The sequence below is a fragment of the Phyllostomus hastatus genome, unplaced genomic scaffold, assembly GCF_019186645.2.
Source record: "Phyllostomus hastatus isolate PE091 unplaced genomic scaffold, TTU_PhHast_1.1 phas_contig_1, whole genome shotgun sequence".
In the NCBI taxonomy this organism is placed as follows: domain Eukaryota; kingdom Metazoa; phylum Chordata; class Mammalia; order Chiroptera; family Phyllostomidae; genus Phyllostomus; species Phyllostomus hastatus.
The window spans coordinates 27993538-28016066 of NW_025333498.1; the positions used below are offsets into that span (position 1 = coordinate 27993538).

Sequence of the window (22529 nt, forward strand, 5' to 3'; positions counted from 1 at the left end):
AGAAGAATACAAAAAATAGTTAAAGAAATAATGTCAAAAGTTATTGAAACTTGATGAAAATATACCTATAGATAAGGAAGCTCAACAAACCACAAGAAAAAGCAACATAAAGAAAACTATATCAATGCACATTATTAAAAACCAATGATAGCCTAGCCAGTATAGCTCAGTAAGTTGGGTGTTGTCCGCAGACTGAAAGGTCGCAGGTTCGGGCCCCTGTCAGGGAGTGTGCAAAGGGCACCCAATTGATGTTCTTCTCCTTTTATTCTCCCTCCCTTCTCTCTCTAAAAACAGTAGGCATGTCTTCAGGTGAGGATTAAAAAAAAATCCAATAACCATTCCAAATTTAGATTTAAAATTAAACCCAATGATAAAGAGAAAAATATTAAAAATTTATAGAACGATAAGGATAGATGCAGAGATCAATGAAACAGAATTGAAAGTTCAGAAATAAGTCCTAACATATATGGTCAACAGATTTTTGACGAAGGGGAAGATAATTCAATGAAGAAAGTAGAGTCTTTTCAAAACACAGTGCTGGGACAACTGGATTCTGAGTATATGCAAAAGCATGAGCCTCACCTCATACTATGTACAAAGTAGATCACAGAAGTAAAAATAACAGTCAAAATAAAACATATCTTTGAAGACAATAAGAGTTAATCTTCATGAACTTGGTTAGACAATGATTTCTTACTACAAAATCAAAAGTGCAAGTCATAAAAAAAGAAGACTGCCCGGGCCAGGTGACTTCGTTGGTTGGAGGATCATCCTGTAAACCAAAAAGTTACAGGTTCAATCCCCAGTCAGGGCATGTGCAGGAGGCAAATGATCCATGTTTCTCTCTCACATCAATGTTCTTCCCTCTTTTTCTCTCCTTTCTATCTCCCTTCCTCTCATTCTCTATAACCAATGAAAAAAAATGTCCTCGGGTAAGGATTAAAAAAATAGACTGACACATTCAACTTAGATAAAAATTAAAAACTTTTGTGCTTCAAAGGTCACCATCAAGAAAATGAAGATAGCCTACAGAGTGCAAGAAAATATTTGCATATTATACAAGAGGACTTATGTCCACAATCTAAAAACCTTTTACAACTCAACAATAAAAAGAAAAATAGGCCCTGGCTGGTGTGGCTCAGTGGACTGAGTGCCAGCCTGCGAATCAAAGGGTTGCCGGTTCAATTCCCAGTCAGGGCACATGCCTGGGTTGAGGGCCAGGTCCTGAGTGGGGGGTGTGTGAGAGGGAACCACACATTGATGTTTCTCTCCATTTCTTTCTCCCTCTATTCCTCTCTGTAAAAAATAAATTTAAAAAACCTAAAAAAAAAAGAATGAAAAATAGTCCAATTGTTTAAATGGGCAGATCTGCCCTACAAAAATGTTATGTCTGTGTATGTTATAAGCAGGATAATCATACAAGATATAAATCTACAAAATGGAAAGAACACAGAAAACGATAACTATGTAGGTAAATATATTACTTTTTTCTTATTTAAATCTATTTAAAGTACAATAGACTACTGTGGAAAACAATATGGTAGTTCCTTAGACACTTAAAAATAGAATTAACATTTTATCTGGCAATTCTTCTAGGTATACCAAAAGAATTGGACACAGAGATTAAACCAGGTATTTGCACATCAGTTGTTCACAGCAGCATAATTCATAATAGCCAAAAGGCAGAAACCACCCAAATGTCCACCAATGGGTGAATAAATACAAATGTGGAATATCGTAACAAAATATTACTCAACTGTAAAAAGAAGTTTTTAAAATATATTTTGTTAATTATGCTATTACAGTTGTCCCAATATTTCTCCCTTTACCCCCTCCATTAGTTCATGTATATGGGTCATGCATATAAGTTCTTTGGCTACTCCATTTCCTACACTGTTCTTAACAAACCCCCGTCTATTTTGTTACTACCAATTTTTTTCTTCCTAATCACTGCACCCTTTCCCCCATTCTCTCCCTCCCCGTCCCAACTAGTTAAGCATCCAAATGATCTCCATATCTATAATTGTTTCTGTTCTGCTTGTTTACTTAGTACTTTTTTAATTCAACTGTTGGTAATTGTGAATTTATTACCATTTCAATGTTCATAGTTTTGATCTTCTTTTTCTTAAATAAGTCCCTTTAACCTTTCTTATAGTAATGGTTTGGTGATGATGAACTCCTTTAGCTTTACCTTGTCTGGGAACCACTTTATCTCCTGTTCCATTTGAAATGATAGCTTTGCTGGGTAGAGTAATCTAGGTTGTACAGATCCTTGCTTTTCATCACTTTGAATACTTCTTTCCAGCCCCTTCTTGCCTGCAAAGTTTCTTTTGAGAAATCAGCTGACGATCTCATAGGCACTCCTTTGTAGGTAACTCTCTGCTTTTCTCTTGCTGCTTTTAAGAGTCTCTCTTATCTTTAACCTTTGGCATTTTAATTGTGTTGTGTCTTGTAGTGGTCCTCTTTGGGTGCAACTTGTTTGGGATTCTATGTGCTCCCAGGACTTGTATGTCTACTTCCTTCACCAAATTAGAGAAGTTCTCTTTCATTTTTTTCCCAAATAAATTTTTGATTTCTTGCTATTTTTGTTCTCCTTCCAGTACCCTATGATTCAAATGTTGGTACATTTGAGTTATCATAGAGGCTCCTTACCCTACCCTTGTTTTATTTTTATTCTTTTTTTCTTCTTGCTGTTCTGATTGAATTTTTTCCCTTGTGTTCCAAATCGCTCATTTGATTCTCAGTTCATCCATTCCACTGTTGATTCCCCACAAATCTTTCATTTCATGTAGTGTAACCTTTGTTTCTGCCTGGTTCTTTTTTATGTTGTTCAAGCACCTGATGAGTTCTTTGAGCATCCTTGTAACCAGTGTTTTGAACTCTGCATCTGACAGATTGCTTATCTCCATTTTGTTTAGCTCTTTTTTCTGGAGTTTTGATCTGTTCTTTCATTTGGGCCACATTTCTTTGTCTCCTAATTTTGCCAACCTCCTTGTGTTTGTTTCCATGCATCAGGTGGAGCTGCTATGACTCCCTGTCTTAGTAATGTGGCCTAATGTAGAAAAGCACACACATAAGTTAGATGGGGTGGAGCCTTAGGTAATCACCTGGGCAGGGCAACCTGTGTGAACCAGGTTGACGGAGTCTCAGATATGGTGTTGCCACTCTGTGGCTCCGTGTGGGGGAGAGCTCAGAAAAGGGATAATGGCAACTACCTGGCCTCTGGAGTTTTGTCTGGGAGGGAGCTCTCCCCTGGCACTTGCCTTATGCTAGACACATCAGTTTCTCCCCATAATCTTGCCTCCTCACACAACCATAGCAAAAATTACAACTAGACTACAAAACAACTATCACCCAGAATTGTCAGAAAATCAAGCTGTATGGAAGTCTGACAACCAAGGAATTAAAGTCATCACATTCATTCAGATGAGTGGTGGGGGGTGGAGATGTGGAATTCAACATTTTACTGAAGGCTCCAGTCAGTTCAGTAAAGCAACAAATAAAAGGCATCTGGATTGGAAAGGAAGTAAATTCAGTATATAAAAAAATGATAATACCTATCTATAACATGAAAACAACTGCCCCCCCAAAACTAAAATATTGGTAAGGGGCATAGATATTCTGTAGTCAGACTAAATGTGAGGTTGAATCCTCACTTACCTGCTTAAAGCTAAGACTCAATTTCCCTTGTGAAACAGGGGTAATCATACCCATTCATACCCATAGTATGGTTACCATGGAAATTAAATGATATATGTACTACATTTAGTATAATGCTTGGTACACAGCTGCTACTACTCTCCCTACCACTTTTAATGACATAGGTTGCCAGTTCAATTCCCACCCAGAGGACATGCCTCGGCTTTGGGTTCAGTCCCTAGTCAGGAAGCATGCAAGAGACAACTGATTAATGTTTCTCATTTTGATGTTTCTCTCTCTCTCTTTTCCTTCCCTTCCCATCTCTAGAAACCAATATAAGATAAAAACGTTTTAAAACAAACAAAACCAACAAACAAAACCTAGCACATTACATTTGCAGTATACAGAGAGAATGTCTAAAGCTGGTTCTTAATCTGTACACATGTGAAAATTTTGGTTCCTGATTTTTAAATTTCAATCTAATTTTCTTTAACTATGAATAAATAAACCACTCATATGACAGTGCAAAGTGCTGACAATAGACCTTAATGAAAAGTGAAGTCAAAGAAAACTTAAAATGAACTTACTGATATTTGTCACTGTACTAAGAATGTAAAAATCACCTGTATTAAAGGAATCAAGTTGTAAGTTTTTACTTCTTCAATATAATTCTAAGGGTTTTATTTCAAATGAGCAACATCAGTGAAAATAATAATGAAAAAATATATCCAAATTCATAATATGCTTCCATAATCCATATAATTTTTGGACCTATGGCTGCTTCTAAATAGTATCAGTATTTTCATTTTACTGTTTTCCATCAATATTCCAATATACAATAAACGATTCAAATATAAGTAATATTGCATTAAGACAGTGACCCTGCTAAAATTTAACACTTGGATGACAGGCACAGTACCACATAAAAGCTTGAAATGTACAATTTTGGCAGCTGACATAGAAAAGTTCTAAATTAGTCAATAAAAAATAATCTACAGATGGCTATGTGGAATACACAGAAGTCAAGTGAATAAAAGGTAGACAGTGTCTATACCTAACAACCTAAAATGGGCTAAGCAAAGTCTTCAGACATTCTGCCATAATTCAACATTAAACATAGTCCTTAGGGCTTGTTATTAAACAGTAAATGAAAGTAAGGCTAACATTATCAACCAGTCTTAATTTGAGCTCCTAGCACCACTCCAGAGGTACGTTATATACATTACTTTTTATAATCATATAATCCTGCAATTTGGATATTGTTGTGCCTATTGTACAATTAAGGAAGCTGACACTGAAAGAATTTTAACCAATGTGTCCAAGGTAATCAAGACAAGTGGGGAGGTCTCAATTCAAGGCTGCCAGTATTATACTAAATGTCCTTTAGAAAACACTGACATGGAAACAACCTAAGTGTATGCCATCTATCTAGAAGGTATCCAGACATATAGTATGTAAAATAGAGATATTTATTGAAGAACATATGAGATAGAAGAAACACTGCACATAGGACAATGACACCTCAGTCCCCATCAAAGTAGGCACCTTGGAACCTCACAACGGCTCTCCCAATTGCCATCAACTGCCCCGTTGTATTTTCCTGAATCTCATCAACAGTCTGAAATCTCTTCCCTTTAAAAGGTGATTTTAGTTTTGGGAAAAGCCAGAAGTCACACGGCACCAAATCTGGGGTTTAAGGGCACTGAGTCACCTGGGTGATAGGATGTTTTGCCAAAGAACTCTGCATGAGATGTGATGGATGCTCAGGTGCATTATTGTGATGAAGCTGCCAATCACCAGTTGCCCATGGCCATGCCCTTCTGATTCATCTGAATAGTTTCCACAGAGGAATATTCAAGCTTAACACAAAATTTGATGCAGATTCGTTTGCTCTAGTCACTTAGTCATTTTAAATGTGATGGCCACACAGTACACATGCTCACTCAATGGTGTCTACCGCCCCTACTGACTAGTATACAGTGAAGTTGTCATTGTTCCGGCATGCACATTCCACTACACTCTCCCTGGCTGCCAGGTTATATCGACGTAGCACAATCATTCTTGTTATGTTAATAATGGCTGGACCTTTTCTGAACAGACCTCGTCATATATCAGTAGAAGACTAGTTTATTTAATCATGATTCATCCACAAAGTAGGATAGCAAGCAACGGTTTAAAAAAAATGTGGCAGAGCTTTATATGTATGGATATGGGGTTGGACAACTCTAGCATACACTATGAAGTATGTACACTGCACTGTCCAATACAGTAGCCTTTGGCCACATGCATGTATTCAAACTTAAATAACTTAAAATTCAATGTAAACATTTAGTTCTTCAGTCATACCACCCCACATTTCAAGAACTTGATGCCACATGTGGCCTGTGGCTATCATACTGGCTAGCTGGTTATAATACATTTCTGCCTTCACAACCATTCTATTGGACAACACTGATAGAGAATCTTTGGAAGGATAGAAAGAAACTGGTAACAGTCACTGTTTCTAGGGAAGGGAACATAAGCAGCCAGGACACTTAAATCAACATATATACAGTAATAATTTCTGAACTCCGTAACACATCATACATTACTAATTTAAAAATACCAATTTGACTACTTTAAAAAATCTTGTAGAGTACTCCAAAAAATGTCCTTGATTTATGCTAATTAGAAGCCAAAAAAAATTAAAAAAAGAAAAAGCTTAGAAGTTCTGAGGCAAAACAGAGAATGAAGGGTAGAAATCATCTCTTCATAATTTCTAGAAATACTGCTGACCACTACCCTAACTTTATTAAGCATCACCTATTCACAATACTATTTGGGATATCATGCAAAATATTACAGAGTTGCTGTTTCTGAGGAATTAAAAGAAGAGGAACAGAAAAAAGCATTAGAATAAAAATTCTTACAAAGTGTTCAAAGAATAAGTGTGGTCAAAAGGCACAGGGGCAAGTTCTATTTTGGTAAGGAAGGTGTAAGTCATATTCATATTTATTTCTCTTCTTATGTTTCCATTCAATGCTGTACAGAAGAGTACTTAAAAGCAACAGTCTCTCAGTTCTGCTCTGAAGTCACCTTTTTTCCCCCAAATGTCATACCTCTTCAAATATAATACACTGGACAAGTTACTTAATTGCTATATGTCTTAGTTTCCTCACCTGTAAAATGGAAACCTGTTGCTTAACCAGTGGTATTTACCAACTACTGGGCATTTTTGCCTTAGGAGAGGGAACAGCTGAACCTCTGAGAACAAAGAAGGCACAGTGGTCAGGTAGCACAAAATAATAAACGACAAAACATTTCAATACTTTTCTCTCATTAGGAGACGGTCAGTTCTGGGAGGTTAAAGAGCCTGGGGATGAGGCTAATATATGAAAATCTACCCTGGAAGAAAAATAAATAGAAATAGGATCCCAAACTGTCCTCTTTCCTGTACATAAACACTGTATTTTCATTCTCTTTTTCTGCTCCATGGATCTCAGCCATGTTTGAATCTAGTCTAGCACTAGAGCATTGCCTTTCATTGTTCCCAATACATACTGCCTTTCATAGTGAGTTTGGGCAGGTCAGAGATCTGTGCCAGGGCAGAGAGAAGGCCAAACTGGCATCCACAAAGTGACAAGGGTATGAATTTGTCCCCACAGACTGGTGACCAGGAAGCCTGCCCAAATTTTAGGAATCTGGATTTGTGGGAACACAAAAGCATAGTATAATTTATCAGATGAAAATGCCACTCAAGTACTCCAGCATCTAATCATATTCACAATCATTCAAAGACACCAACTTACTAAAGAAAATGTCTGTGGGATGGAATGGGAGTAAAAGGGAGAAAACTGTACTTGAACAATGATTAAAATAAAATAAAAAAAAAAATGTCCTACAAAATATAAGACCAAACAAGAAAGATGTGGCACAGTGATAATTTTTTCAGAAATTTATATTTTCAAGTTATTAAACAAATTTAAAAATATAGTATGTATGAATAAGTTAAACCCTTAAAAATTTATAGAGCAGATATTAAATTCATTTCACACAAATGAGACATGTAGAAATCTTAATACTTACGTGGTCTTAGGCTACTATACATTCATTTAAAGGAGACATTTGAAAGTGAATTTATATTAGTGGGAAAACACAAAGAAACTTGACCATGTGTGCCAGCTCCATGGCCCACAAGCAATGAGCATCACTCGCCTGTCCCAGTCAGATCACCAAATATCACTTTGAAGGCCGTGAAAGAAGCTGTTAACACTCTAGTTTAATCTCAACACAGCCCAGAGCAGCAGATTAAGCAGAACTGTATATCAGTGGCAGGTCTCCCAAGTTCTCTTGATACCACAGAATTCTTAAGTGGGATCAGTATGTTCTAAAAAAACATGGTACTGCAAAAGGAAATAAAGGTTCCACAGCATCAAGCAGTGTAATACTTGAAACCTCATCATGAAAGTGACAGTTTTCAAGTGCCATTTATGATGCCCTAGTCTGGAAACATCCCAGCTAACCCATCTGATCAACAATTTCACAGATGGAAGCACTTGATGGCTAATTGGCAAGTCTATTCAAATAAAACAGCTCTCTGTACCTCTTCTTTCATTATTACAAGTCAAGGTACAACAAAACTGGTCATTCAAATTAGCTTAACAAGAGAAGCCTCTTTCCCAAAATGATTTTTTTTAATGAAATAACATGTTTTGGCAATGAGTTTAGAGCACTAATCAGTTTCTGAATAGTAAGGAAAATGTTTTATAAATTAAAAGGAGTAAGAAATGTAAGTCTTCATTACAAAGTTGTACTATCTGTGTCCTCTATCAATACGTCAAAATATACTTACCATAGGGAATAAAATGAAATATTCATTCATTACTTAAATATTCTGAAAACACAGACCCAAGTACTACATGTCAGAATAATGAAAAACCCTCTCAAATATTTTAGGTTTCCTACCATTTAAAAGGCAAGCACCTTACTCTTCACCTACATGCAGTAAAAACTTCCAGACTATTTAAGGTTTTTCACTTTATGAGGCAAGTAGCCAGTGGTAACACTACAGATATTATCTACCTGAGGAAACGTGTTGGTGTAGAACAGGCTTTGGCATCCAAAAGACTTGTTCCAACTCTAGCTCCATTCACTGTTAGATTTGTGATTCAACCCTACAATATGGAAATAATTATCCCTACCCACATAGGATTGTTGTGAGGACTAAATAAGAAGATTAAATATACAAAGCACCTTACACATCAAAACATAGGAGGCACTCAGCATTAGTCCATTTGGCTCTCATTCCTAACTAACTACTAGGAAGTCCCTTCCCCGCCCCACTTCTTTAAATTCTAGAAGGGAATCCTGACGCAACTATCAAATTATGTGGGGTCTCTTTACAGATCCATACATTTGCTCCTGACCCCACTGACAAATGAATTCCCTATTCAGAGTACCTGGTTATCTCCCTATATTGCTACAATTCTCACAACCGCAAGGAAACTGCCAAGGAAAGGACTTACAAAAAACAAAAACAAAAAAACTGAGCTACAAAATATTTGAAGATCTCATTTAGTCTATAAAATGGAAATCAGGAAATGTATATAGTAACCAGAACCTGCAAATGGAAGGGCAACAGTAGCCAGAAACTGCACAACCAGGTGCAAACCAACATAAAATAAAAGTTATCTCCCCACAGTGACACAGCTAGATAATGGTAACAAAAATGTATTCTAGTAGGTAATAAAATAAGTATTTCCTATGAGATTTAAAAAAACACCTTTTCTATAAAACAGAAAGGGGTGCTTTTCCAAAACTAGGTTTTGTCAGTTTACTGTATACTTTTCATAAGCATTTGGCTTTCAATTACTTAGGCTCTGGTATTTGCAGCACTAGGGAATAAAAAACTAATCAACACAGAGCTACCACAGACAGGCAAGAATGTAATCAAGGAAAAAGAGGGGCAATGTGGCCCTGACAGGTGTGGCACAGTTGGTTAGGCATCCTCCTGCAAAGCAAAAGATCATCGGTTCGACTCCCTGTCAGAGAACATGCTTGGGTTGCAGGCTAGGCCCCCAGCCGAGACACAAACAAGAGACAAAACATTGATGTTTCCCTTTCTCCCTCCCTTCACTTCTAAAATTAAATAAATAAAATCTTAAAAATATATACAATGAGTTCAAATATAACTACCATAATTATTAACTTACCCTTCACTGTCCCTAAGCCTTCCCATTGTGCCCAACACATGTGGCATTCAGTCTCCCAGAGGAAGGAGCCTATGAAATCACTAGGAACAGCTAGAGAGGCAGCACTGGAGCCTGTGCAGTGGAGACCACTGCCCTGCTCGGATGCATACTTCAGGGCACTCAACCCAGGTAACATCTGACAAGGAACCACCATGAACGTGTGCTGTGGGAGACAGCACTGGACATGTCTGCTCATATTTTAAATGAGTTATTTCTAGAGAACTGTCCAAATGATGATATGAACAGAAAAATTAGAAGTTATGTTATACAAGTTTAAGACAGGAAACCAAAAATCAATGTACCAAATGAGCAATGTAACCCATAAATCAAACATGTAAAAGCAATGTTTAGGGTAGGGAAAGAAAAGATGTAGATTGGATTTTTATGATCATAACATTCCCATACATTTGAAATACTGAGATTATACTGCAATATCTTAGTGTCCTGTATTAGAGGTATCTTATTGTTTCTTATCTCATATACCCTTCCTATCAAAAATGATATAAGATGTCATAGTTACATCATGTCCTTGATTTCAAATTTAAAATCTTAACATTTTATTTTTCCTCCTAATTCTGATTTTCTATTTCATCAGACTGTGGTTAATTTTGGAAGACAATTTCACTGTAATTAAAAAATATATCACTGTTCCCCTTATGTAATAAAGAACTCAAAATCATTTAGGGTAATTTTGTATCAAAATAGTAATTTAACCTTCACAGCATCAAAGATCTTTCCCCTTCAAAGAGCAGTCACAACCAGAATGTTCAAACCAAATAACACAGATTAACTAGAATGTACCCACCATGAATTTGTTTCCCTTTCACTTATTTGAAAACTCTCAAGAGTTGTCTTGAGACCTCTCATGGGGTTTAATATCTTTTAAAAAAGAATAACGCTACAATGACAACTAGAAACTATGCTCTAATTACCTTGCTTTTGATCTGACCTCTTTCTAAATTTTCTGCAGTAGAAACATCAGCTCAATTCCAGGACTAGAATGATTCTATTCTATTCATGAACTATACTTTTAAAAATAATAAAATTATCACACAAGAACAAATGAGAAAACTTAAAATTGACTTGCATTTTTACTTTGTTTCTAAAGCAAAATTGCTATTCATAGTTAAGCAAAGAAATAAAACAATTAAAATTTCTGGACCCTTCTCTACTTCTTAACAGGAAGAAAAATGACCAAATTAATCTACCAATGTTTAGAAAGGCCCTTTGTAAATGTTCATAGGATCACATCAGGATAGCCAAAGAATCAAACGGAAAATATAGGTAACCAGAAGCATCCACCAGTATATACAAAACGGTAAACACAGATAGGCTAAAGAGCCTCAGGAACAAAAAGAGACTTCATGAAAAGCCTTGTGTAAAAGCCTGCTCAATTTCACGCTACTGTGCCAGTAATAAATAAATAATTTTACTTCAAATGTGACAGGTGTAAGACACTAATTGTACACATTAAACTACACCAGAATCTCTCTATCAAATAAACACACAATAAAAATAAACATCATAATCTGTAATTTTAAAACAGTATTGCAGTAGCTTCTTGTCTATGTTTCCATTCTTGCCTTCTTACGTCTCATCTCGAGAGTCTCCAGGTTCTTTAAAAATCTAAGTCTGATAAGCACAACTCCTTTGCTCAAAAATCTCTAAAGACTCCCCAAATCACTCAGAAGAGAACCTTCTACAAGGCTGGGCATAATGTAGTCTCTGGCAACCTCTCTAGAGTTATCCTCTTTAAGACTGAGGGAGAATATATGGAATGCCTAAGTAAGGTGCAAGAAAAAGTAATAAATAACAGAAAGAATTTCTGATTTGTTTTATTTGGTGGCTTTTTAAAAAAAGTACTAAAAGAAAATGTTTTTTTAAAGAAAAATGTTATTTGACATCATTTAATTTTACTCATAATGTAAAGTTCTTTTGCTTTAGTTTTTTTTTTAATTAAAAATAGAGAACATTACTATGAACTGGAAGTTTCTGGAGCCTTCCTCCTTCCTCATGAATTTGATATGGGTGATTTAGGCCTGTGCTGTACAATATGGTAACCACAGCTACATATGACTACATAAATTTAAATAAAACTAAATATTCAGTTATTTGGTCATACTAAGCATGCCAAGTGGTTATTAAAGTCAATTTAATTAAAATTCAATTAAGTTTCATTTTCAACAGCTCCAACCACATTTCAAGAGCTTAATGGTGCAGATATAGAGCATTCCCATCATTGCCCAAAGTTCTACTAGACAGTGCTGCTATAAGCTTTGTAACCCTTTCACAAGAGTTATATATATTTAAAAAAGAAAAGTGTTATTTTAAGTTATGTTAATGATTTCACATTTTATATACACCTCTACAAACCAAATTTTTCTCTTAATATGTTTATAAGGCCTATTTTACATGTTGATATATAGAATCTAGTTCATTTTAATGCTGCATAATATTCCATCATAATATGTTTTGCCACAGATAGATGTTTAAATATTTTGCAATTTTTCAATAACCCAATGTCATAAAGAATATCCTTACACATGTCTCTGCACATGTAAGTTTCTCTAACATGAATAAATGCATTTGGTGAGTCACATAAGTTAGGGCTTTTTCAACTTGACTAGATACCATCAAATTGCTTTCCAGAGTGACATTAACCATTTATACTCCACATCAATGTGTTCACTCAACATATATTCATGGTCTTCTATTTGCCAGGTAAAGTTCTAAGCACTGAGATACAATTTTCAACCAACTCCCTTACCCTAAACCAACCCACCATATGGAAAAAAAGCTTACATGAGAATTTTTGTTTCCCCAAATCTTCATTAACACTTAATACAACAGGCTTCTGCTTAAAAAAGAAATCTAATACTTGTTTTAATTTTCATTTCCCTGATAAACAGTGAGGTTGAGTACTTTTTCATATGCTTGCTACCAATTCTTGCTGTACAAATTACCACGTCATGTTCTTTTTTTCTATAAGGTTTTCTTTATAGTCTTACTGACTTATGGTTCTGCTAAATGTTTTGTAGATAAAGGTGTTGCAAATAATTTCTCTCTATTGCTTGTCTTTAAAGTCTCTTTTATTGTCTTTGTTGGGACAAGAGTTAGTAAGGTACTGAGGTAGTCAAATTACTAATCTTCTGAGTCATGCTTTCCTATTTTGAGGTCATAAGGACAAAATTTTCTTCTAAAAATATTATTTTGTGGCTATTTATTGTGTGTCTGACATGTTCACATCTGAGTTTATTTTATCCTTACAAAAACCATCTAAGGTAGCTATTATTAGTATTGCAAAGATATGGTCCCTGAATCTTTATTGTGGTAAAATATACATAAAATTTACCATTTTAGCCATATTTAAGTGTGCACTTCAGTGGCATTAAGTACATTCATACTGTTATGCAGCCATAACCATGTTCCATCTACAGAAACTTTTCATTTCCCAAACTGAAACTCTGTACTCATTAAACACTAACTCCTCACTCCACTATGCACCCCATCCTCTCACAACCACCATTCTACTTTCTGTCTCTATGGACATGACTACTCTAGTACCTCATATAAGTGGAATCATACAATAGCTTGTCCTACCTATTAAACACCAACCCCTCACTTCACTTAGCATAATGTCTCCAAGGTTTATCCACATTATACCATGTGTCAGAAGTTCCTTCTTTTTAAAGGCTGAATAATCTTCCATGGTACATATACACCATGTTTTGTTTTATTCCTTCTCCCATCAATAGATACAAGCTGTTTCCACATTTTGACTATTATGAATAATGCTACTGTGAACACTGGTGTACATGTACCTATTTGAGTCCCTGGGGGATTCAATTCCCTGGGTTTCAATTCCCTGGGGCATATACCCAGTAATGGAATTGCTGGATCATACAGTAATTGTATGTTTTCCACAGAGATCACAAAATTTTACATTCCTACTAGGAATGCACAAGGGTTCTATCCCTCATTAACAGCTACTTTGGTTTATCTGTGGATAATAGCCATCCTAATGGATATGTCTTCCAAAATTATGATGTTTGATTTTCACAGCTAGGTCTTCATTTGGTATACATTTTTACACACAGAATAAAGTAGGAATCTAATGCTAGTTTTCCTCCCATATAGAAACCCTCTTGCTTCAGCATCATTTAAAGCATAGGCTGCTTCTTCTCCACTAATTTTTAATACCAGCTCTATCACAAATTAAGTTCCCATACATGCATAAATCTATTTCTGGGCTTTCTTGCTGATTATACAGATCTACCTGGCTATCACTACACCAATATAATACTCCTTGAGTCATACAGCACTAACATATCTTTTGATATTTGGTAAACCAAAGAAATTCTTTGCTATTCTTGGATTATTTTGTCCTATATGAATTTTAGAATCAGTTTTTTAATTCCAAGAAAATTCTGGTTGGCATTTTTATTGGAACTACATTGAATTTAAGATTAATTAGAGAGAACTGGAATGTGATATTAAGACTCCTGCCCTGGCTGGCGTAGCTCAGTGGATTGAGCACGGGCTGCGATCCAAAGCATCGCAGGTTCGATTCCCAGTCAGGGCACATGCCTGGGTTGCAGGCCGTGGCCCCCAGCAACCACACACTGATGTTTCTCTTTCTTTCTCTTTCTCCCTCCCTTCCCTCTCTAAAAATAAATAAATAAGATCTTAAAAAAAAAAAAAGGACTCCTTACCTATGAAAACAGTATTATTTTTTTTTAAGATTGTATTTATTTATTTTTAGAGAGGGAAGAGAGGGAAAAAGAGAGAGAAACATCAATGTGCGGTTGCTGGGGGCCGTGGCCTGCAACCCAGGTATGTGGCCTGACTGGGAATCGAATCTGCAACACTTTGGTTCGCAGCCCATGCTCAATCCACTAAGCCATGCCAGCCAGGGCTGAAAACAGTATTATTTCTTAATTTATTCTAGTCATTTCCCCATTGCTATGTTAAATTAATCCTTTCTATAAAACATTAGACCAAAACCTAAAAAGCAAATAACTGAAAGAATACTTCTCATCTAAGATTCATAATAGGAAACCAAAAAAGGTTATTAGTTATACAAAATCCTTATTTGTAACTTATAACAAATAAAATAGATCATAACCAATTTATCAAGTTATTTTTTTAAAATCCAGCCATTTGAAATAATCCTTTGAAATGTGACTTATACCTCACCACTTTCAGAAAGCCTTCTCTGATCACTTAGCTACAATATTTTCCCTTATTTTTGCATCTGGAAATTACTGAGGTCTGTACCAAAGAGATACAAACCAATCACGTATAGGCAACATGGGCCTGCCTATGTGCTTAGTTTGACCTACACCAGTTTACTTAAAACAAAAACTGGGGACCAAAAAAAAACTAGGGCATTTACACAAAAATCACAGGATTTCTGACTTACAGGTTATAAGTCATTCTCTCTGAGGGACTTAGCTATGAGAAGTTCCACCTACATGCTGTTTTGATTACTAGTGTAGGCGAGTCTCACAGTAATTCTTAAACCTTTCACTTAAAAGTGACCATTAATTTTCAACTCACACCCCCCTGTTCAAAGTAAAATCATGATTGAGCTAAATTCAAAACTGATAGGAAAGTATAACCCTGTAATGCGTCTAGAAGGTAAAAGGTCAGAAATATTTCCTATAATTGATGACTTTACCTTCAATCTCTTCCTTTGTATGTATTCTCCAAACTAGAATTACTCTTCAAAACACAGAATTCATTATCTCACAACACTGCTTAAAAAAATCACGGAACTACAATGTTTATGGGATAAAAAGTAAAACTCACTAAGAATTGCATTCAGCACCTTTCATAATCTTCTCCGAAGTCTTTTACCACCTTTTCCTCTCATTATTTCTCCTCACATCACCTATTTGCTAGCCTTTCTAATGTCTTGGCATATAATCTAAAATTTAGCTCAAATATCATCTCCTCAAATCTGGCCCATTTCCTCCTTTTTTTGTGGAAAAAATTAAACCCTACATCCACTATACTTACAAATCATATTATTTATAACAAGCACTAGTATTCACTTATTCAAAGTAGTTAATATGTGCCAGGCACTTAAAACATTAATTGCCATGTATCTGCTAGAATGTAAGGATCTAGATTAAGTAATGATGCTCTTATTTACTCTGGTAATTCCTGAAAGCATAACACCCAACACACAGATTCTCAAAATATTGCCTAAATATTCAAATACAAGATAATAAATGCCACTGACATTTTACTTAAGTTTCATTTACATTTAAGCTTACTTTGTTTCCAAATTAAAATGGACCCAGACTTAAACTAACACTTTTAGAGACTAGATACTATGTTTTAGTTATGCACATCTTTTGGATTTTGTCACTGATTTTGGAAAACAGTTACCAAGACCTAAGTTGGGAGAGTTATAAAAACAATCAGGTAGCCAAATTACAACACTGAATGCTTTTAATACAATCATTTCACATCTTTTAGTAATTTATACTTTGTAAGCATTTTAGCAAAGTAAATTTAAAAACACATTTGAAATTTAAAGCAATTAGTTTACAAAATCTAATATTTCTAATAAAACATGTTTCTATTTCAATCTAAGTTATATTGAAATAGGAGACCTTGGGCAGACTTAATTATTTTAGCCTACCCCTGTCCAAATACTAATATTTTAAAATCTACTATTAAAAAATAAGACTTTGCCCTGGCTGGTGTGGCTCTGTGGACTGAGTGAGGGCCTGCAAACCAAAGGGTCACTGGATCTATTCCCAATCAGGGCATATGCCTGGGTTGGGGGCCACGTTCCCAGTAGGGGGCACTCAAGAGGCAACCACACATTGATGTTTCTCTCCCTTTTTCCTTCCCTTCCCCCCTCTCTAAAAATAAATAAAATCTTAAAAAAAAAAAGACTTTAAAAGAAGTTGTTTTACAGGTATAGACACTCTAACAAAGAACTAAGAAAACATAACATGATAAACCTAACAGAAGAGGAAGTTTTAAGAAAGACACTGTAAACAGTGTTGAATAGGAAAGTCTAGTTAAAAAAGAACTAAAAGTTGGTAAGTAGACTTGGCAATTGAAGCAATTCCAGGACAGTAATGGAGGAGGCCAGAATATTAATCTCAGGTGAGTCAACGGAAGTAAAGAAGTAGAATATGAGTATAAGCTATTATTTCGGAAATTCTAGAAATAAACGGAATAAAAGGCTTAATATCAGGATACAGTGGAGTTTTGTTTGTTTTAGGATACAGGAGACTTAAACATCTTTGTAGGCAGAGAAGGACGTCGGTCAATGGAACCAAGTTTTAAGAGAGGATGGGGATCAGAAAATAAGCTGATGTCAGCTTTGGAAAAGAGAAATGTTACTTCTATTTGGAGAAAGGTAAGAGTACGTAGCATTAATAAAGAATCCTTTTCTGCTCTTATTCCTATGTTTTAAAAGGGCCACCTGCAAACTCACCAGCAAGTTTTATGGAAAAATATTATGAGAACAATGGAAAGATAGTAACATTCTCTACTGATTTTTGGAAGGTAAAACAACTTATGTCTCCTTTTCTATTTTTATTGGCTGCTATGCATTAGCTAAAAGCAAGAATAACTATTACCAATCCAAAGATAAGACTTATTAAAAATAAATAATATGCTTATCACTTTATTCCTGTTTATTAAAAGACAACACACTTAACATTTCATGCTGCAAAAGTAACATCATAAGTATGACAAATTAGTCTAGAACAAGAATAAAATAAAATAAATTTTATGAAAAATTTTATCCCTTTAATACCAAGTATTTGATAAAGGAGATATCACGAAAATAAGAACAGACACAAATTATTCCTTTGAGAGTTTGTCATCTGATTGGGCAGATGAAACACACACATGAAATGACAGATTCTTACACAATGTATTAACTTCAAATAAAAAAGTAACTGAGGACCCAAGGGCTCGACTGAATTATCACAGACCAAAGAGAAGTTATTGAACCAGAACTTAAGGTTTGCAATGGTCACTGAGATATGATGTAGCTCAATTTGCAGTAAACAAAATCATTACTTCATGGCCAGCAATTTTCCAGCATGGATATATAATTTATTGAATCTAATGCTTAAGGGAAGTTATTTTGGTATTTAAATTTGATGCAACTTCTGTTAAATTTCTATTAAGGCAACATCCTTACGTATAATTTGCAGGTAAATTTGCAGTACCTACATATCACCTCAGCTCACTTCTGACATTTTTGTTTGAACATTGTTATTGTTAATTTCAGAATAAGTTAGGAAAATTCTAGAAGCTATCTAGAATGTTTATAAAAGTATAGAAAGTAGCTTTGGAACCACCAAGTTCAGACATGCCAGGCCTCTTAAAAGGATGGATTTACATCTTGCAAAACTGAAATAATCATGAAGAAGCAGGCTGACAACAGAGAAACATAAGAATATTTAAAACTAACAAAAGTAAATGAAAAATAACTGAAGTCTATGCAAGGATGCAATATATAGAATCACAAAATGAATTAAACTTTCTAAAAAATTCATTAGTCATAAACCACGATAGACCTAATCAGAGAATTACTGAAAAAGTGACTCTAAAACACTAAAAATTTCATGAAATTTCAAACAAAATTGTTTCTTACACAAAATATAGACTACTTTGACTGAAGGAAGACAAAGTCATTGACAGTGATATGGAAATAAGGAAAAGTTGGTAACTAAAAGAGTTCTGAAGGTGGGCTATAAAAAGTCCCAAAATTTGGTAATAAAACAATTCATTATATAAAAGAAAAGAACAACACTAGTCATCTTGCTTATCAACAGAGAAGTAAAATGATAATTAGTGTAGAAGTCAAAAGAAGCAGAAATTTCTTCTTTAAGCAGAGAGAATACCCTGAGACAGAAGTCTATTTAGAGATCACCTGCCCAACAGCACAAGATAAATGATAACATTAGAACAACTAAAAACTCATTTAATTTTAATAAGAATGTAAAAAATATATACCAAATTTAAAGAGAAAAGAGATTATTTATTATTTCATCCATGTATCATAATTACTAACAGGAATTTATGTCTTAAGATTATACATACAAACATTCTATGGGTCAGTTTTCTAGATCTTACCAAGAATATGCCATGTTTACTTTTTCATATGTTACTCTTAAAGTCTACATTGTAAACTTCCAAATAAGATGTTTTGAGTCCCTTTTTTACTAAAAGGCAAGTCCAATAATCTCACATATCCCAAAATTTTAAATCAAAGCAAATAGAGAAAATTCCAATTCCTAGGTGAAAATTAGGATAGTAGAGAACATTCTGCATATGTTACTTCATGTTGAAATATAGTACCAGCAATAAGATGAGCTTCATACCACAAGGTTATATATGAGGTGATTTTCTTGGGAATGGTTTCTTTCTCTCTGGATAACTAGAAAAGGGAGTGCAATTTACACACAAAGAAATATTGAGCGTCTATATACTAACCTGGCCCAGTCCAGGCATACCACCTCCAAGTCTAAGAAGTCTGTCCATGTTTCTAGAAAACAGAAACAAAGGAAAACGTTTCTAAGCACAAAAGTGTTTACTCAATTGCTATCTATATAATTCACCTTCAGTCACTCAGTATGTCAAAAATATTGGTGGTAATTACAACACAACATCAGACTTCCTGTTAATTAACACCACATATTAATTCAAGAAGCTGTCTTCCATGCTAATTAACAGACCTTATTTTACTGCTTTGGTTTTGGGTTACCCCCAGTTTAAAGACAAGCAATCTTAGCATAATTTCAAAACTTTGCTATCATTAAGTTAATTATATTTTCTTATTGTTATCTAATAAAGTACCCGAATAATGAAAAAGAGCCTGAAATGCGTATCATATGTATGATTGAATTTCCTTCAATTTGTCCACAGTGTACAAATAAAAATCCTCACTTTTAAATTAAATTTTAACATCCTCATTAGTAAGTTCTGTGCTAATTAACTTACAGCTTGTCAGTTATCATCAAAACTACACGTGAAAGACATTGTGAGCAGATTATGGATCTCTGAATTAGCATCAAAGGCTTTAAAAAATGAACTCATTATACTAAAAGAAATATTAAAAGTAAACATTAAATGCATTAAGATAGTGTTTTAGAACCTACACAGATGTGTGTTATTTCAGATATTGTGGAGATATGTACTTTTTTGCTAAGAAAATTCAGCTGCTGTTCCCAATTATAATCTTAGAGGTCAATAGAGAGGATTAACTTTGAAACATCCATCTGATTTGTTTTTTACATCTGCAGTAACTACAGAAGACATTCCTATAAGGCTAAAACTTTCACAAAAAACTCAAAGGAAAAAACAGCAAGTATACTAATATGGCCTCAAATACACAAAAAGGAGAAAAATTATAAAATCAATATCCAGTACAACTAAATACTTAAACATAAGAACAAAGTATTTTTTTCCTACTTGCTAGTAGGGTATGCTTTAGAAAATGGTATTACTACAAATATATTCTAAGTTAAATACTAACAGATGTTTAGTCATTTGTCCATATTGTTTAACTAAATTAAACAATATACTAACAATAACTAAGTTAAACTGCTATACAGACTCAATAATGTACCTATGATTATTACTTTAGTGCCTTATCATGTTTGTTGAATCCTGCTAATAATTTAATCCTGAGAATATTTAACAACATTAACATTGCAAACTGTACTTAAGTCCACATATAGAAGAGTACACAAATGATACTGCCATGGAAATTTCACAACGTGAACACAACCCCATGATCACCACATAGATGAAGGAACAGAACACTGTTCACACCTAAGAACACCTCACGCTCTCTTCCCAGTCTCTGCTACCCCACAAAGGTATAATTCCAACTTGTAACAGTGGAGATTAGCTCTGCTATTTTTAAATTCTATAGAAATGAAGTCATATACTTTCATTATCTGGCTTTCACTCCACAAGTCTGTGAGATTCACAAGAAATAAACTTATTTTAAAAAGTGAAAAAGCACAGAAGAAAACTTGATAGTCCAGTTAAGGTTTACAACCTTAACTCATATTCCTAATAGCAACATTTACAAATAAAATCTCCATCAAATTATCATTAAAATTCTTCAACTAAAATATGGATTCAGTACATAGCACTGTTTAAAGATTGTGGATAGGAAAAAAAAAAAAGAAACCTGTATCAATTTAAAATATTAAAGACATTTCTCTAGAACATATTGTATTATCAAAGAAAAAAAATTTCTTTTGGACCATTTCAAGCTTACAAACTTAAAAACAAATGGAAAAAAAACTAACAGTATACAGTATACTTTTAGACAGGATGTATACTCCAGGCCAAAGTCGACTCCCAGCTGTGTTCAGCTTCTCTAATCCCCTGTGTTGTTTCTGATGACTTTACACAGACTCCAGATGCTGTGAATATACATGAGCAAAGTAGGGAGCAGAGGGAAAGAAAATCTGGCAGGTCAAATTTGTGTCTTTAGCAAAATTAGATGTCTAAGCAAACAGGAAAAAATATTTAACAAACTAAAACATTTTAAGATAAAATAACCAGATCTTAACATTTAGAAATGAAATACACTGATCAACGTTCTAAATCACACTACTTTTTATAACTTTACAGAAAGCAAACAAAAACGCTAGTTAACTTTGATGAGTCCTTAAATCTGGTTATCTGATTTATAATTTGACATGTGTTAAAAATAATATATTTTCATGACATTCTTATATCATCTCTGAAAGAATAGGTAAGAGTAAAATACATTCTTAATTCTTACCTGGTCAGTAACTGCAAGTCCTGTGGTGTTTCACTTCAATTTGTTGACTCTGACAAGTTTCGTTTAAATCAAGTTCTTGCTAATACTGGCAGGTATGATTTTATCCAACTATTTTTTCTCTCTCTCCTAAAAAAATAAAAATAAGTAAGATATAAGTACACTGAGAACTAAAAAGGAAAATGTAACAAGGGCTTTATGAGAAGCAAAATTCCTAAAAACAAAACAAAACAAAAAAACCCAGAAATCAAAACTGATTTTTTTAATTACCCTAGGGTATAAAATGAAATACCATCCTGGAAGCTACAGGACATAGTAATTAATCTTGTATCAAAATTTTGTTTCTAATTTTTTGAGCAGTTCTAATTATGCATAAAAATTGACATGTCATGACTTTTAGTCTTTCTAAAGGCATTTCAAGGAGCAATGAGAAAATTTACTTACATTATAAATAGGACAAAATTCATTCAATTATGCAATTACCATATTGGGTCCACAATGTTTGCAACATTATTACAAATCTACGATGCATTATGGAATCATTATAATGTTACCTGTCCTATATCCTGAAATTTGCTATTTTCATTATCCTAGAAATTAGTTCATCATTTCTTAATCCATTATTTCCAACTATGCCAAAAAAGACTAAAATCGGAAGGAAATGAAAGAAAACCACCATCCAAAATGAAGCAATGGTGAAATACATCACAGCTACTGTATCACCCTTTAGTTTTTATTGTACTGCCCGAATCATTGCTTCATCTTTCAAAAAGATACAGAAGACTAGAGACATTATCACTGTAGTCTTTTTTTAACTTTCACTGAACATAGCTGAGAATTTAGAATCTTCCATATCCTACCCATAATGGCAAAGA

The 22529-nt window shown here is 34.3% G+C and overlaps 1 protein-coding gene across 1 annotated transcript in view; it reads right to left on the reverse strand.

Annotated features, from left to right (window-relative positions):
- The window catches only part of PSMD14 (proteasome 26S subunit, non-ATPase 14), a 96827-nt gene that overhangs the window by 69010 nt on the left and 5288 nt on the right, over nucleotides 1-22529 (reverse strand). Inside the window, exons 2-3 of the mRNA XM_045855864.1 lie at nucleotides 21658-21783; nucleotides 19347-19398 (exon numbers count right to left, since the gene is read on the reverse strand). Of these exons, the coding sequence (XP_045711820.1) occupies nucleotides 19347-19394 (48 nt within the window). The 5' untranslated portion in view covers nucleotides 19395-19398; nucleotides 21658-21783. The remainder of the gene's footprint in view (nucleotides 1-19346; nucleotides 19399-21657; nucleotides 21784-22529) is intronic.